The 17,056-nt window shown below is 46.3% G+C and overlaps 1 protein-coding gene across 4 annotated transcripts; it reads right to left on the reverse strand.

Moving 5' to 3' along the window:
• Nucleotides 1-766: 766 nt before the first annotated feature.
• On the reverse strand, nt 767-4,196 carry LOC121831357 (uncharacterized). 4 transcript variants are annotated; one of them, XM_076550824.1, is made up of 4 exons: nt 4,128-4,186; nt 3,649-3,697; nt 2,435-2,541; nt 767-1,768 (listed from the first exon to the last, which is right to left on the reverse strand). In XM_076550824.1, the coding sequence occupies exon 4, from the start codon at nt 1,627-1,629 to the stop codon at nt 772-774; it is 858 nt and encodes a 285-aa protein (XP_076406939.1). In that variant the 5' UTR covers nt 1,630-1,768; nt 2,435-2,541; nt 3,649-3,697; nt 4,128-4,186; the 3' UTR covers nt 767-771. The 4 variants fall into 4 exon arrangements, with proteins under 4 accessions (XP_076406939.1, XP_076406933.1, XP_042138320.1 ...); XM_076550818.1 differs by having other exon boundaries at nt 3,649-3,717; nt 4,128-4,173; XM_042282386.2 differs by lacking the exon at nt 2,435-2,541 and having other exon boundaries at nt 4,128-4,196.
• Between the last annotated feature and the right edge of the window lie 12,860 nt (nt 4,197-17,056).

Raw genomic sequence — 17,056 nt, forward strand, 5'->3', positions numbered from 1 at the left:
TACCTACCTCCATGTGGCCTATAGGTCGGTCTGCTGTGTGCTGGTGCGTACCTCCCTAGTAGCCCATGTGCTGGTAAATAAGGTTTATAGATAAGATAGTCTTATCTGTCTATCATGCTTTGCATTCTTGTCAACCTCCCAGCCTCCTGTGGCTCTTCTCTGTTCCTGGTTTCAGAGCTTGGATCTCAGTGTGTGGAGGCGTATGTGTGCTAATGTGTCAAAGACAACTGCCCTTTTACCTTTTTGTAAGATTCAGGGATTGAACTCAGGTCACCAGGTCTGCAGGGCAAACCTTGAGTTTAATCTAGTGGCTGGCTCTATCCCCTGATCCCCAGGCAAGTTTATTAGGGTACACAATATATCACCACACCTTGAACCATGGTTGACCTCAGAAACTCTTATGTAGCCAAGGATTATCTTGAACTTTTGATTCTTCTCCTTTTGCCTCTCAAATGCTGTGAATACAGACACATGTCATCTCGCAGTTTATGTGGTTTCTGGGTCTTGAACTCAGGGCTTCATGCATATTAGACAATTATTCTGCAAACTGAGCTGCAGCTCCAGGACATCACTAGCTCTTTTGATGTTTTTCTTTAATCTTTAGAAGCCTCTGGTTCTCCAAGACACATTACTGCCATCTGCTGGATCTGTCAAAGCAAAGACACAGATCCATGGCAACACTCCTGTAGATAGATGCGGGCTGACCTTGCACAGTGCACAACCCATGCAGCTTGGGAGCACTGGCCTCAATGTAGGGGACAGAAACTGCAGTCAGATGTTTATTGGATGGTAGTTCAATAAATTACATGGGTTCCTGATTATGACCTTTGTGGCCTCTGGAATAGGTAAATGTTGGATAGCTGGAGTTAAGCGGTTTCGGTTGACAAGCACCAGGTCAAGAGAGAGTAAGTGTTTTTCCTTGTCTTGCTTCTTTTGATTCTTAGGTTGGTTCTTGGTCCTTGGCTTTGTCACCCATGTAAAGAGTTGTTTTGAGGCCACTAAATGGGGTGCCTTTACAATTTCTGTAGAGGATACATATTTAATGACATCTGTAGAGGGTGGCTTCATAATTACTATAGAGGGTACCTTCATGACATCTGCAGAGGGTGTCTTCATGACTGATGCAGAGGGTACCTTCACGGCATCTGCAGAGGATGCTGCCTTCATGACTGATATAGAGGATACCTTCATGGCATCTGCAGAGGGTGTATTCATGGCTGATACAGTGGGTGCATTCCTAGGAGGGTACAAGACTGGGTTGATGTTCTTTCTGAACCCATATGCCTGATCCATCAGTTGAAGCCTAGCTGTGGCATTTTCAGGGATATAGGTTTCTGTGGCCGCAGGGATAGGGATGTGTGGCTGTGGCTCTGGGTCCAGAATCTTCCCTGCTACAAAGGGACATATGTCTAGGCAGTAGACGTTTTTAGCCTCAGGAAAGAAGTTCTCACAGTTCCCTGGGAGCTGCTTGGACAGTTTTCTGACCGAGTCCGGTGTCTTGAGGAAGGACCCCCTGGACTTGTTGGTCTTGGAGGATTTGTTGGTGGCTTTGGGGCCTTCTGAAGATGTCTGGAGCAGAACGTAGGTCACTGGCTTTGAGGCTGGGGCAATGTTCTTGGTTGTCATCATGGGGTGATGTCCTGTGACACGTTGGGTGGCTTCAGTCTGGGTCAGGGTTCACAGGAGGCAGTGGCTCATGGGTAGTTGGTGTGGTGCAGAGGTCCCTGGAGACACTGTCACTGAGGTGACCTCAGAGGGCACCCTATTCCTACAGGAAAAGAATTTCTGAGACCGGAGCAGGGATTCTAGGGAAACTCTCAGAAGGGAGGCTCTCCTTTTTCCTACTTCTCAATCATTTATCTACTGATTCTTACATTTATTATGTGCTCACTCATTCCTTCACTTCTCATCTCCTTGTGGGTTGGTTCATATACCCAACCATTCCTTCTACATCATTAACTGACTCATACTTTCATTAATTAATCCAATAAATGCTGGTCCTGCTGGAACGGGAAATGTCTACAAAGGGTTATGTACATGCCAGGTATACTGACAAGGACTTAACACTAGCTTAAGGGCTGAGGGGGATGTTCTGTGGCTCAAGGCTGGGGAGATGCTCTGTGGTTCAGGGATGGGGGTGGGGATGCTTGGTGGTTAAGAGCTATTGATACTCTTGCTGAGGACCTGAGTTCAATTCCTACCACCCAAATGGCAGCTTAAAACCATTTATAACTCCAGTTCCAGGGAACCTAACAATTCCTCTGGTCTTCATGGGCACCAGGCATGCATGCAATTCATGTACATACATGAAAGTAAAATGCTCACATACATAAAATGAAAATAAATAAATAAATCTTTAAAAAAATTCAGCTTAAGCCTCTTAAAATTTTCATGAGGGAAGTGATTATTATAGACTGAATATCTGTAACCCTACCCTCACATTCCTGTTGAGGCTTGCATTTGGGAGGTGTTCTATAGCAATTTCTTCTGACCTGGAACATTTCATGTAACATGAAGGTAAACTCTTTAAGATCCAAAGTTCTAAAGGGAAGGTGTAAAGACTGATGCTGTAAAAAAACCAAACCAAACCAAAACAAAAAACAAAAAACAAAAACCTCTCTGGATTCAGGAAGTCCCTGAAACTTAACAGATTCACAAGGTCCCACCCCCTCTAAGCTTATATAAATGCTAAGAGTTGTGATCTGAGCAAAAGCTCTGCGCTTTTCCAGTCCAAAGTTCAAAAGTGCTACCGCAATCCTCTCAAGACACACAGGTCTGTCACAGCAACACCCCATGACCTGTTATCAAGTTCTGCCAGAGTTTCTACTGCTGTGGTAAACCATCAGGATCAAAAGCAGCTTGGGCAGGAAAGGGTTCATTTAACCTTTCAGTTTATAGTCCATCATCCAGGGAAGGTAAGGCAGAAACGGAAGCAAAGACTATGGAGGAGTGCTGCTTCTTCGCTTGCTTCCCAGGGGTTGCCCAGCCTGCTTTCTTACGCACTAGGAGGACCACCAGCCCAGGGGTGGCATCCCCCACAGTAGGCTGGGTCTTTCTACATCAATCACTAATTCAGAAAATGCCCCAAAGACTTGCATACAGGCCAGTCTTATGGAGGTGTTTTCTGAATTGAGGTTCCTTCTTGTCAGGTGACTGACAAGACACTCTAGTTTGTGTCCAGTTGGCAGGAAACTAACCAGGCCCGCTGCTGAGGAGAGAAGGCCCGCCAACCTGTGGAGCTGCCCGCAAGTTGAGCAGAGAGTTCCAGGGCTCTAACTTTTAGCAACTGTCACCCATATATGTATATATAGGTGTGGGCTTAGGCGACGCCCTTGTCTCTGAGTCATCCATGCTCTTCTAAGGAAGCCCTTCCTCACACGCTGTAGGCAATCCCAGTGAATGCATTGGCTCACAGCTTTGACTAGGATTGTATTGTTACAATACAGCTTTGACTAGGTTTGTCGTTGATTCTCACTCTGGGATGAGCTGATACTTGCTCATGTTTCCCCTGGAAGAATGTCACACAGCAGGAGGTCACGAGGGTGGGGCCCTGTGGTGGGATTAGTGTCTTCTTCCCACTCCCCACCCATAAGGACACACCGTGAATACACCGGCCACCCACCCGCAAGTCACCAAGAAAGCCTTTACCTGTAGCAGAGCCATTTGGCACTTGCTTCTGAGCTTCCGGCCTCCACAACTGCGAGAAGTAATTGTCTTCTGTTGAAACCATCCAACAGAAGGTTTTGTTTTGTTACGGCAGCCTCGGCTGACTAAGGCATAGTTATCATCACGCTCTCATTTTGGTATTGGGGGGAAGGGGAGGAGGAGGGAGGTGGAACTGAGGTATCATTCATGCCAGGCAACCACTCTAACATTGAGGGGCTTCCCAGCTCTAATCCTTGCCCCCCCCCCCCAGGCTGGCCTCAAACTCAGAGATCCACCTGCCCCTGCCTCCAGAGTGCTGGGATTAAAGGTGTGCCCTGCAGCCGCCACCCCCCAGCCTAATTCCCCATTTCTATAGATAATCTGTTGTTACAGTTTGGGAATGTCCCCAGGTGCCCCTGGGAGGTGGCAGAACATTTAAGAGGAAGAGCCAGATGGGAGGAAGTGAGGTCACTGAGGCATACCATTGAAGAGGATAGCAGGCCCTGTGCCCCTCCCTGCCCCTTCTCTCTGCTTCTTGACTGGCAAGGAGCAAGCAGCCCCCTCTGTCCTGCCTTCCCCACTGTGATGTGTCGCCTTGTCACAAGGCTGAAGGTGATGGGGCCAAACAACATGGGCTGAGACGTCGGCAACCATGGACAAAAATGACACACGTCATCTCTCGCTCTCTCTCTCTCTCTCTCTCTCTCTCTCTCTCTCTCTCTCTCTCTCTCTCTCTCGTCATGCTGAGGATGGAGCCCAGGTCCTGATGCTGTGCCTTTGAGTTACACTCACAGCCTCAGTCTGTCTGTCTTTTTTTTTTTTTTGATAGTGTCTCCCTATGTATCCTTCGCTAGTCTGGCCAGGACCTTGCTATGCAGAGATCCACCTGCCCCTGCCTCCTGAGTGCTGTACCTGGTTCCTTCTTTTTAAGTTGACGGTCTCAAGCATTTTGCCACAGCAAACACAGCACAACAGAAAGCTGGCTGAGAACCTAGCTGTTCTCCACAGAGCTAGGCAACAGCCAAGCTGGGCTTCGAATCCAGGCAGGTAGTTCTCAGAGTGTAGCCTCTCCCCTGCCATGCTGGACCACCTTCTGAAAACAAGGCCACCTCTCTGTTCCCAGGCCACACGTCAATGGGGTAAGTATTACCCCCGAAGTGAGCAGAATAGTGGGGAGGGGTAGGACTTGGGGACCACACCAAGTGCTGTGGGAATCATGGGGGTGGCTCCTTCACTCACCTGATGGGGATGTGGGTGACATAAATGTTCTCTTGCTTACTGGTTAATCATACCCTCCTCATCTGTGACATCAAATCCACACCTGGAAGAGGTCTTCGTGCACTTACACTGGGACTTGTTGATGGCTCAGTCACCACTGAGCACTAACTGTGGCGTCTGAGTTAGAGAAAGGGACAAATTACCTCTGTCCGTCGGGAGTGCACAATCAAGTGAGTGAAACAGTGGGGTGGCCACACCACAGCCATTGCACACGGCTCCACTCACCCCTCGGGGCTTGTCCTGGCCTTTGAGGCTCTACATAGCTGTGGGCTGTAAGGACCAGGGAGTTGGGAAACCTCGTTCTAATCCACCCGACCTCAACTCTGTCACGCTGCATTTTCAATTGTCTTTACCCCTCTGAGCCTTGGTTTCCCAGGATCTAACATGGGGCAGTGCTAGGTAAATGCTTCATACTATTAATTGATGTAGTCAGTACCTCCTACATCTGTTTTCCACTTTCTCCGGTCGTGAAGTCTGACAGCACAGTCATGTATCATTGTTAAAACATTTTATTGCATCTATCCCCTCTTTCAGACATAGAGTCTCCTGATGTTGACCTATGAACTCTCGGAGCTCAGACCATCCTTCCACTTGAACTCTGGGGTTGCTGGGCTCACTGGGGCATGCCATAATAACCCATCACCACTTTACAAGTGAGGTGCAAACCCAAGATCACACAGCCTAAAAGTGGCGGAATGGAGTGGGCTGATGTCCTATAGATTGTAAGAATTTCACTGATGCAAAACTCAGTTGCCATTTTCACCAAGTCGATATGATATTCCCAATTAGGAAACCAAAAAGAGTGACTAGACCTCAAAGAACTGCCAGAAATGACCATTCTTCCCAGGGGAGAGAATCCACAGCACAGCGGAGGAGCAACGGGCGGCCTTTGGCTAAGGCCGACCTGGGTTCAGCCATTTGGAACGCCCTGTCTTCTCCTCTAGGCAGTAGATGAGATGGCCTGTGACAGAGACAAGTTCTTGTCGCCTGCTGCATTTGCATTTGTTTATGTTTGGAATTCCCTATAAAGTGATGAAACCCCAAATAAACCAACAGCAAGTGGGGTTTGTTAACTTACAGGATTGGGAAGGTTGGTGGCAGCCCAGGGACTCAAACAGTAGTGTCAGGAATCTGTCTTTTAGCCGGGCAGTGGTGGCACACGCCTTTAATCCCAGCACTCGGGAGGCGGAGGCAGGTGGATCTCTGTGAGTTCAAAGCCAGCCTGGTCTACAGAGTGAGTTCCAGGACAGCGAAGGCTACACAGAGAAACCGTGTCTTGAAAAAAACAAAATCTGTCTTTTGTCTCAGTTGCTGTCGTAAAAACAAAATCTGTCTTTTGCTCAGTTTTCATGGCTGTGGTAAACACCATGATCAAAAACAACTTGGAAAAGAAGTTCATCGTTGAGGGAAACCGAGCAGAAGCTCAAACAGAGACCTGGGACAGGAGCTGGTACAGAGGCCACGGAAGAGCGCTGCTTACTGCCTCGCTCATCATGGCTGCTCATCCTGCTTTCTCATACACCCAGGACCATCTGCCCAGGGAGCCACTGCCCACAGTGGGCTGGGTCCTCCTACATCAATCATTAACCAAGAAAATGTCCCACAGATTTACCTGATGATGGAGACGTTGTCTCCATTGAGGTTCCCTCTTCTCCCATAACTCTGGATTGTGTCAAGCTGACACAAACTAGGCAGCAGTTCCCTTTAGTGTTTTGGCCTCACTGAAGCAAGGGTCATGCATCAAGCCAGGCTACCACCTTCTCATCTTGGGATGCAAAGGGTAAGACAGATCTTCCTGCCATTGATGAAATCTGAGAGAACCCCAATTGGACCAGCAGCCATGTGCTTTCCTTGGAAAAACCAGTAGTCAGAAAGATGGCCTCTGTAGTTCTTTAAGTAAAAAATATATTTATTCTAATTTAAATAATGTGTATGTGTATAACTGTGTGTGGGTATGTAGACCTGTGAATACAGGTACCCTGGAAGGACCAAGCAGATGCCATAATAGGCTGTCAGTCTTCTCTTAGAGTTCAGGCCTCAATTTCCTGAGACTTGAGCAAGCATTTTCTGGGAGGGCCTTGAACAAAAGACATAGTCCTTGCAGTAGTTCCCTTTCTGCACGTACTCTGACTGCTCAAGGTTCAGCCAGTTGTTCACTGTCTGGGACCTCTCACCAACTTAGAGCTATGTGCATGAGTCAAGGACAGAGCCTGGGCCACTGAGTCAGCCCCCACAGTCAGTATGTGCTAGTCCAGGCAGCCTCCATGGCAGCTCAAGGACGAAGCCCGAGACTTATCCAGCCTGCCCCAAAATGATAACTGTAATCCCTAACCAGTAAATTCAAAGGTTACACACCCTTACCCAATCCTCTAATGCAAAGGCTTGTACCACCCTGCTTGCAGTTTTTCCCTTCAAAAACCCCTCCTCATTCTGAGAGTTCAGTCAGGGCCGTCCTCCTCCACCTGTTGTGTCGGTGTTGGACACAGACCAAGCCGGGCTTTCTTGTTATTAATAAACCCCTGTGTGTTTTGCATTGGATATCGGCTCTGTGGCAGTCTTGCTCAGGGTGGGGTTTGGGTCTTGTGACAGGACCACAACACCCGAAGCATCCAAAAGAGGGTGACAGACCCCTTGGAGCTTCAGTTATAGCTCATTATGAGTCACTCAAAATGGGTGCTGGGAAGTGAACTGGGGTCCTCTGCAAGAGCGGTGCATGCTCTTAACTGCTGAGCCATCTCCTCAGCCCCACATTGCATTTATATGTGTGCATGCCTGTGTGCACCATGCTGCACATGCGGAGATCAGAGGACAGAGGCAGATAGATCACACACAAGTGACGGCCCTCGTGGGCTACACAGTGAATTCTAGGTCAGACTGTGCTGCAGGTAGGACTGTGTCAGAAACACAAACAACAGAGCTACAAGAGCCCCAGCAGTGGGCTGGCAAGATGGCTCAGTGGGTAAGGTGCTTGCCACCGAGCCTGACAGCCTGCGTTCAGTCCCCAAGACCTGCACGGTGGATGGAGAGAACAGATTCCTGCTTTGTCCTCTGCCCTCTGAGTGCTAAGATTACAGGTGTGCTCCATCCCCCCCCCCCCAGCTCTTTAGATCAATTTGTATGTTTGTCAATGAGGATAACAATATTTCCCCTCTGTGTGCCTGGGGGCCTTAGCTGAGCTGCTGTGAATGAGCTGCTGGGTACTGTAGATGGACAGGCTCTCAGCGTTCCTCTGCGGCAGGGTTTCTTGTGGTAACCTAAGTTGCTTTTATATTATCACATTTGTTCTGTACTGAACTGTAAATCCCTCATGGATGAAGGTTGGCTTTAATCCAGCATTGAGTAATGGGAGTCTAAGAGTCACATGACTCTCTTCTTTTTCCTTCTTGAGACTGGATCTTACTTTCTGGATCACACTGGCCTTGAACTCGCAGAGAATCCACCTGCCTCCCAAGTGCTGGGATTAAAGGCATGTGCCACCCACCACACATGGCCTAAGCCACATTTCTTTAAATGTGTCTCATGCCCACAGAGAAAGAATTCCTTCCTCCTTGGTGTGCCAGGAAGTCCCAATACATGTAGCTTAGAAATGAGACTTTGCAGGGCTGGAGGGATGGCTCAGCAGTCAAGAGCACTGGCTGTTCTTCCAGAGGACCTGGGTTCAATTCCCAGCACCCACATGGCAGCTCACAACCGTCTGTAACTCTAGTTCCAGGGGACCGACACCCTCATACAGATATACATGCAGGCAAAACCACAAATGCACAGAAATAAATGAGACTTCACAAATTTTAGGTCAGGCCTTCTGTGTGTGATAACTTCTCAGGTCTGAATCAGGTCAAAAGTCATGGCACAGGGATTGGGATGAGGCTCCATTGGTAGCATGTTTGCTGCACAAACATAGGGGTCTGAGTTTGGATCCCCAGAACCCATACGAAAGTTGGGCGTGGCAGTGTGTGTTTGTAACCAAAACACTGTGTGTGTGGGGGGGCAGGCAGAGACATATGGGTCTCAGGGGTTCACTGCCCAGTCAGCCTAGACAAATCAGTGAACTCTGAGTTCAGTGAGGGACCCTGTCCTAAAAAGTGAGGTGGAGATCAATAGAATATACCCCGCATCTAACTGTGGCCTTCACATATACCTATACAGATGAGTGCACACGTGTATAACGTGTCCCCAATAAGAGTGTATAAGATCCTTTTCATAGTGTCATTTTCAAAACCAGATATTTTCTGTTTTTAACCTTCTGTTCAAATTAAGGGCAACATGTGACATTTTGCTGCTCCTTACAATTTCCTTTCTCTCACTGTGGAGTCCAGGCACCTTTTCATACAGCTCCTGCACACTCGGGTCTCCTCCAGGACACTTTGGAGCCTTGGGGGCTGCACAGCTCTGATGAGCATACTGGAGTCTCATTTTCATGCTTCCTAATATGTGTGCACCTTCCCTCCTAATGCCTTCTCTCAAAAGGCTAGACCTGGCTGGCATCCGCCTGTGCCTGCTGAAGGGCACTGAGTCTCTTTGTAGTCATTCCCTGTAGTTGGAAATCATACAGAACAAATTGCAGAGTGCCCGGAATAAATATGTGAGAATTTCCAAGCCGTGGTGACTGATTATTAGTCTGGGTGCCTTGCTGGGGGGCAGGTTCCTGAGACGGACTGCTTACGGACTGTGGATGCTGTGTGATCTGGCAGGCTTGCCCCCAGAGGCTCATTTAGCAGCTATAGAGGGCAGCGCTCTCAGGGCATATATTGGATATGATGGTCTGTGTGAGTCAGTGGCTTCTTGGCTGCAAAGAACCTGTAGGGTCCAGCATTACCTCTCCTGGTCCTCCAGGACAGCTAAATTGGCCTTCAAATTTCCTTCAGTGCCCTGGGCCTTGGAGACTGATCCTGGCATGACTCCCATCCTCCTTCCCAGCCCAGTCACCACCATCTCTATTTCTGCACCTTGAGAGCAATTGCTCCTGGTTCCTTGAATATGATCACACATTTTGAAACCAGAAAGCTCTGTATTGGAGTAATGATTTCAATCTCACATTCTAAGTGCAATGACAGGTACATAGAAATGACTCAATAAATTGTTTTTTATTTATTTTTCTAGACAGGTTTTCTCTGGGTAGCTCTGGCTGTCCTGGAACTCACTCTGTAGCCCAGGCTGGCCTTGAACTCACGGAGATCTACCTGCCTCTGCCTCTTGAGTGCTGGGATTAAAGGTGTGTGCCACGACCACCTGGCAACAAATTGTTTTAAGACAAATGACTCCTGGGGCCTGAGAGATGGCTTAGTCAGTAAAGTGCCTGCTGCTGAAGCCTGAGGACCTGAGTTCAGATCCCAGCACCTGTGTGAAAAGTCAGGCATGGGAGCACATTGTCTGGAACCTCAGCACTGGGGGGAACAGAGATGGGGATCCCTGCCACTCACTGACTGTCCAGCCTAGCCAAATCTGAATCTCCAGGGTTGATGAGAGACCCCGCCTCAAAAAATAACATGGAGAGCAACTGAGAAAGATACCTAATATGATCTCTGGCCTCCACACACACACACACACACAGACACACAGACACACACACACACACACCCCAACCATTCAGATGTGGTATTTTAGTATTTTGCTGATGTCATGGTTTTTGGTAGTGCTGTGGGTGGCACTCAGGGCCTTGCACATGGTGGACAAGTGTCCTACTATTGAGTTGCACCCTCTGTCCCATCAAATATGGTTCTTAGGTTATATAGCATGAATAGACTTGTGTGGATGGAGAGCCTCGGGCCCTGCTCCCTTCCATACTTAGCATGTGTCAAGTCCCTGGAGCTGGAGGACCTGCTTCATTTCTCCTGAGATTTTCAGTCACGGCTAGCTCCTGGCTCATAGTAGGTGTTCAATAAATTTTTAAGTGTCGATAACTTAGCATAGTTTAGTGCAAAAGTTTTTTAGACTGTTTGGTGTGTTGGGGGAAAAAGTTAGTGGATTGTAAATAATTTTAAAAAGCCAGAGGGAGACTCTAGAAGCATGGAAGAGCAGGGAACTTAACTGGACAGTTAACTCTCTCCTTAACTAGACAGAGTTGACAAGGAAGGATCTGTCTGATTGAACTGTTGGGGAAACCTGGGACCTATTTTTTTTCCTGTTATTTTGAAGAGTCTTGCTCTGTGTCCCAGAATGACCTAGAACTCACTATGTAGCTTAGACTGGCTTAAAACTCACTGTGATTCTCCTGCCTCAGACTCCTGCATGAGTCACCATCTGGAGAATGTGTGAAGGATTTCGGCTTCTGAGGCAAGCTGGCATGGCAGACTGTGGTTAACTGACTCACAGCAGAGAGGCCGCTGCATGGGCTCTAGCCTCAGAGCAGAACTGCTGCGGCCTCCTTCCTCTCGGCCCCCATCTCCAGGGGATCACACAGATCTCCTTTGCCTCCCTCACACCCCATCCCTTTGTTTCAGCCATCAGCTCCCACAGCTTTCCCCTGGTAACCACTGGCCAGGAAGCGGATAGGGCAGGGCAGCAGGTAGATCCTCAGAGCTTCACTCTGCCTCCTCTCCTCCAATTCCCTCTCACCCCAGTAGCAGACCGCCTGCTGTGACCTCTTCCTCCTCCCCACCATTCCCAAGGGACTAAGCAGATCCCCGAGGCACGCTCTGCTTTCCTCCCTCCTGTGGACCCACTCAGGACTCTCTCTTCCTTTTAGGCCATCTCCACCCTAAATGTCAGCTCCCAATAAGAAGAAACACATTCTACCTGGAACACCCTGTGGCCATGTCTGGCAGGGATTCAGAAGCATTCCAAATCAGTCAGCTCACAGTCAGAATACTTTCCTAAGAACCAAAGAGTGCAATAGAAACCAAGGAACAGAACATTCACCCAACAAAGACAAGACCAGGTATCAGCACCTAGAATCACAACCATCCCAATCCCAGATACCTAGATGTCAGCATAAAAACAGGAACAGCCAGGACACGATGCCTTCACCAGAACCCAGCAACTCTACTACATTAGGCCCTGAGAATGGCAGTACAGCCTAAGCACAAGACAAGGACTTCAAAACAGCTGTTCTGAACACGCTCCAGGGCCTAAAGAGGAGACTAACAGGCCCATTGATGAAACCTCTGAGGACATAGTCAAACCGTGGAGAGAAATGAAGAGAGCAGTTCAAGACCTACAAGTGGAAATAGGATAAATCAAGAAAAACCAAACTGAGGGGAAGCTGGAAATGAAAAATTTAGAAATTCCCACAGGAGGCAAGTCTCACCAGCAGAATTCAAGAGATAGAAGAAAAAAGAAAAAAAAAAACCCTCAGGTATTGAAGACAAGATAGAAGAAATGAATACCCCAGGTGAAGAAAATGTTAAATCTAAAACAACAACAACAAAACAATAATTAAGGGCTGGGGAGATGGCTCAGCGGTTAAGAGCATTGGCTGCTCTTCCAGAGGTTCTGAGTTCAATTCCCAGCAACCACATGGTGGCTCACAACCATCTACAATGAGATGTGGTGCCCTCTTCTGACCTGTAAGCATACATGTGGCAGAACACTCTATACATAATAAATAAATAAATAAATCTTAAAAAACAAACAAAAAACAATAATTAAAAAATCCAGGCACAAAACACTTAAGAAATTTGGGACACTGTGAGAAGATCAAATCCATAAATAATAGGAATAGATGAAGGAGAAGAAACCTAGGGCAAAAGCACAGAAAATGTTTTCGACAGAATCATAGAAGAAAATTTCCCCGACCTAAGGAAGGAGATGCCCATTGGTACAAGAGCACACAGAGCACCAAACAGACTGGGCCAGAAAAGAAATTCCCCATGGCACATGATGATAAGAACGTACACTAAATGTACAGAACAAAGAAAGACTATTAAAAGCTGCAAGGGAAAAAGGCCAAGTAACATTTGGGGGCAGACCTATTAGAATAATACCTGGTTTTCAATGGAGATTCTGAAAGCCAGAAGGTCCTGGATGTGCTGCAAACTCTGAAACCACAGATGCCAGCCCAGACTACTATACCCAGCGAAACTTTCAATCACAATAGTTGAAGAAAGACATTCCACAATAAAACCAAATTTAAGCAGTCTATATATAATTCGAGCCCTACAGAAGATGCTAGAAGGAAAACTTCAGTCTAAGGAGGCTAACCACATCCAAGAAAACACAAGAAATAAATAACATCAGACCAGCAAATCAAAAGAATGGGGAAAAGAAAACCCGGCACCACCACAACAAATCAATGGGAATCAGCACATATTGCTCATTGATAACTCTCAATATCAGTGGTCTCAGTTCTTCACAGACTAACAGAATGGATGTGAAAATAGGATCTATCCTTCTGCTGTATCCAATAAATAACCCCCCCCACACACACACACAAGACAGGGTTTCTCTGTGTAGCCCTGGCTGTCCTAGAGAGTAAGGGACTCGGGGCCAGGATGGTTCTCCCTAGGAAGGAGAAATAGAATAGATTGTTATGGATGGATAGCAGGGGGCTGGGTGTGTGTGTGTGGATCAAACAGGGAGGGGGAGGGGAGAGGAAGGGAATATGGGAAGGAACAGCTAAAACTAAGGACTATTGGAGGTGTCGTGTGGAAATCTAATACAGTAGAAGCTTCCTAAAATGTATACATACATAAAGGTGATCTAAATGAAATTGCCAAATATAATGGGGGGTGGGGACAGAGCTCCCACTGGATATCTATTATCACCAGATGGATCTTCCAGTACTGGGAATAGGTTATACTTCATCGAGTCCTTGACCAAAGGGGTCCCATGGGAACCTCTCCAAACCCTAGGGTGTTGCCAGGGCTTTTGGCGGCTCCACAAAAGCTGACAGTAAAGCCCCACTGCTGAAGACAACCCCCACATAACTCATTGAACATGAGGAGGTCAAGCCGGTGCCTACCTAGAGCCTTCACCCCTATGTTCATGGTACAGGAAGGTACCCTGCATGCTACCCAAGGAGAAGTGTGGACACCAACCCAGCTCCAAACTCTTGACTTTCACTGGTGACCGGCTTGCAAGATACATTGGTGCCAGAGTGGCATGAAGCTTGTGAGACTAATCAGCCAATATCTTATTTGAGTTAAGTACCAGTTCATGAAACGAAACCCATACTATATGCTGTTTGTCTGGTTAAGAACCTGGGACTAGACAGGCCAGGGACCTAGGGGGAAAGCCAAATACTACTGTTCTGTTAAAGGAACATAGCAATTAAATGACTCCTAATGACATTCTGCCGTACTCATGGTCTAGGCCTTGCTCAGCCATCATCAGAGAAGCCCTCCTCCTGCAGCAGATGGGAACAAATACAGAGACCCACAGTCAGACATTATGCAGAAAGTGAGAGACCTTGGGACACTCAGCCCTGAAAGGGATGTCTCCATCAAATTCCTGCCTTAGGGCTTGGGGAACCCTTCAGAAGAGGAGATGGAAAGAGTATAATAGCCAGAGGGGATGGAGGACCCCAAAGAAACAAGGCCTTTTAGACACAACAGGGCTGGCTCACATATGAACTCACAGAGACTGTGGCAGCATGCCCAGGGCCTGCTTGGGTCTGTACCAGGTGGAGTCCTAGAGATGGAAGAAGTGAACATATACCCCCACCCTAACCCAGAAGCTATTTCCAATTGGTAGCCACTTGCAAATGAGGAATAATTTTCTCCAAGGGAGTCTGGTCTTACCGGGGAAACAAACTACTATTAAGCAGTAAACAGCCAACACAAAATGAACACGATGGCATCTTTGAAGGTTTTTTTTTTTTCTTATAATGTTAAGTCATTTGTTTATTTATTTTACCTTACAGATCCTTTGTGTGCATATAATATGGCTTTTGGTTTTGTGTTTTTAATGTGCCTTTTCTGTGTGAGAATGTGTGTTATCTCTGTATCTATATGCATTTTTGTGTTTTTTCTTTGGCTCTTTTTCCTGTTTGGTTGTTTTGTCCTATCCTGATTAGTTTGTTTTTGTGCTATTTTATTTTATTTTATTTTATATTATGGCTTAGTTGCTTATTTGTTTTCTTTTTTTTAAAAAAGTAATGTGTTATTATTTTTGAAAGGTCTTTTTTGTTTTTTGTTTTTTTGAGATAGGGTTTCTCTGTGTAGCTCTGGAGGTCCTGGAACTTGCTCTGTAGACCAGGCTGGTTTCCAACTCAGAGATCTGCTGACCTCTGCCTCCCAAGTGTTGGGATTAAAGGAGTATGTGTTGTGGAATATTAGTTCAAGATGTGTTACATTTGTTTATGCTGTGGAATATTTGCTTAATGACGCAAAGATGTGTTGCATTCTTTTATGTTGCATTTGTTTAACTCTGCAAAGCTGTGTTACTTTGTCTGCCTAAAACACCTGATTAGTCTAATAAAGAGCTGAACAGCCAATAGGTAGGCAGGAGAGGGATAGGTGAGGCTGCCAGGTAGAGAGAATCAAAAGAAGAAGAAGAGGAGTGAGAAAAGGAGAAGGAAAGGAGAAGGCCAGGGGCCAGTCACTCAGCCACGGAGTAAGAAAGAAAGGAAGAAAGGTATATAGAATAGAGAAAGGTAACAGCCCGGAAGCAGAAGGTAGATGGGATAATTTAAGAAAAGCTGGCTAGAAACAAGCCACACTAAGGCCAGGCATTCACAAGTAAGAATAAGTCTCCGTGTATTTTTTTGGGAGCTGGATGGTGGGCCCCCAAAGACCTAAGAGTGAAAAAAGCCAACTCCATGTGTATCATCACACCCAGCTGCCTGTTTGTCCTCTAAGGAGAGACAGGGTGTGGAACCAGATGGTAGGGAAGTGGGGAGGAAATGGGAGGAGTGGGGAGGAGGAAAACTGGAGTCAGAATATACTGAATGAAAAAAAATCTATTTTCAATAAAAGAAAAAGAAAGTTAAGCTGGTTGTTGTAAATTCAAATTGAGCTTTGTGATATCAAGAGATGAAATCCCATGGTAACCACAGAGGAAAATATACATACACATAAGTGTGTGCATTCAGAAGGCATCTATAGAACATGCAAACACACAAAAGGAAATAAGACAAAACATTTCACTGTGGAGAATCTGCTAAATTCAAAAGGAGAGAATAAGGCAGGAAATGAGGGGCAAAAAGCTATAAGATAAATAGAAAACAAATAGTAAAACAATAAGTTTCCCCCTTATCAATAACCACATTAAATATAAAAGTACTACATTTTCCAGTCAAAAGGCAGAGGTTGCAGAATGAATTTACAAAAATATGATCCAACTCCCCAATATCCACAGGAAATCCACTTTAGAGCTTCAGACACAAAGAGATTGAAAGTGAGAGGAGAGAAAAAGATGTTCCTTAGGAGTACAGGCAGAAGAGAAGTTATAAACCAGCTGGTCCCTAAAGACAAACACTGTATGATTCTACTTAGTGATACATAGAAGCGGAATGTAGGAATAAGTAAGACAGAAGACATCCAATGTTGATCTCTGGCCTCCAAATGCGTGCATGTATACACACACACACACACACACACACACACACACACACACACACACACTCACACACACACATGTGCACATATTTACATGAACATGTATGTATATGGCACATACAAAATTAAAAGAATAAGTTGAGTGTGGTAGCAGCTATTTTTTGGGGGGGAGTGTTTTCAAGACAGGGTTTCTCTGTGTAACAGCCCTGACTATCCTGAAACTCGCTTTGTAGACCACACTGGCCTTGAACTCACAGAGATCTGCCTGCCTTGGCTTCAGAGTGCTAGGATTAAAGGCCACCATGCCTGCCTTGGTAGTAGCCATTTTTAATAACAGACTATGGGAAGCTGAGGCAAGATCCTCCCCCAAAGTTATTATTAAAGAAATTAGAAGATATTAAAGAATATTACATGTAATAGTATTTTATGATTTTTTTGGCTTGGTTTTATGTGTATATAGGTATCACTGTGAGATCACCATGCTAAATGCATTTTCTGATGGTTGTTGTGTAAAAAGTTTGAAAATCAAGGTGTGGTGGTTCTGTGCACAGGTTGTGGAGTCAGGTAGAGGTGTATACGGGCTTCGTTTTCTTAAAGGAAGACAAGTATAAAGGGCCATGCTGTGGAACTATGGTCCTGTGCATATAAGGTTGGGTAGTTTGAATGTGAACTGTCCTCTGTAAGCTCAGAAGTTTGAA

This window comes from Peromyscus maniculatus, chromosome 1 (genome assembly GCF_049852395.1).
Source record: "Peromyscus maniculatus bairdii isolate BWxNUB_F1_BW_parent chromosome 1, HU_Pman_BW_mat_3.1, whole genome shotgun sequence".
Classification (NCBI taxonomy): Eukaryota; Metazoa; Chordata; class Mammalia; order Rodentia; family Cricetidae; genus Peromyscus; species Peromyscus maniculatus.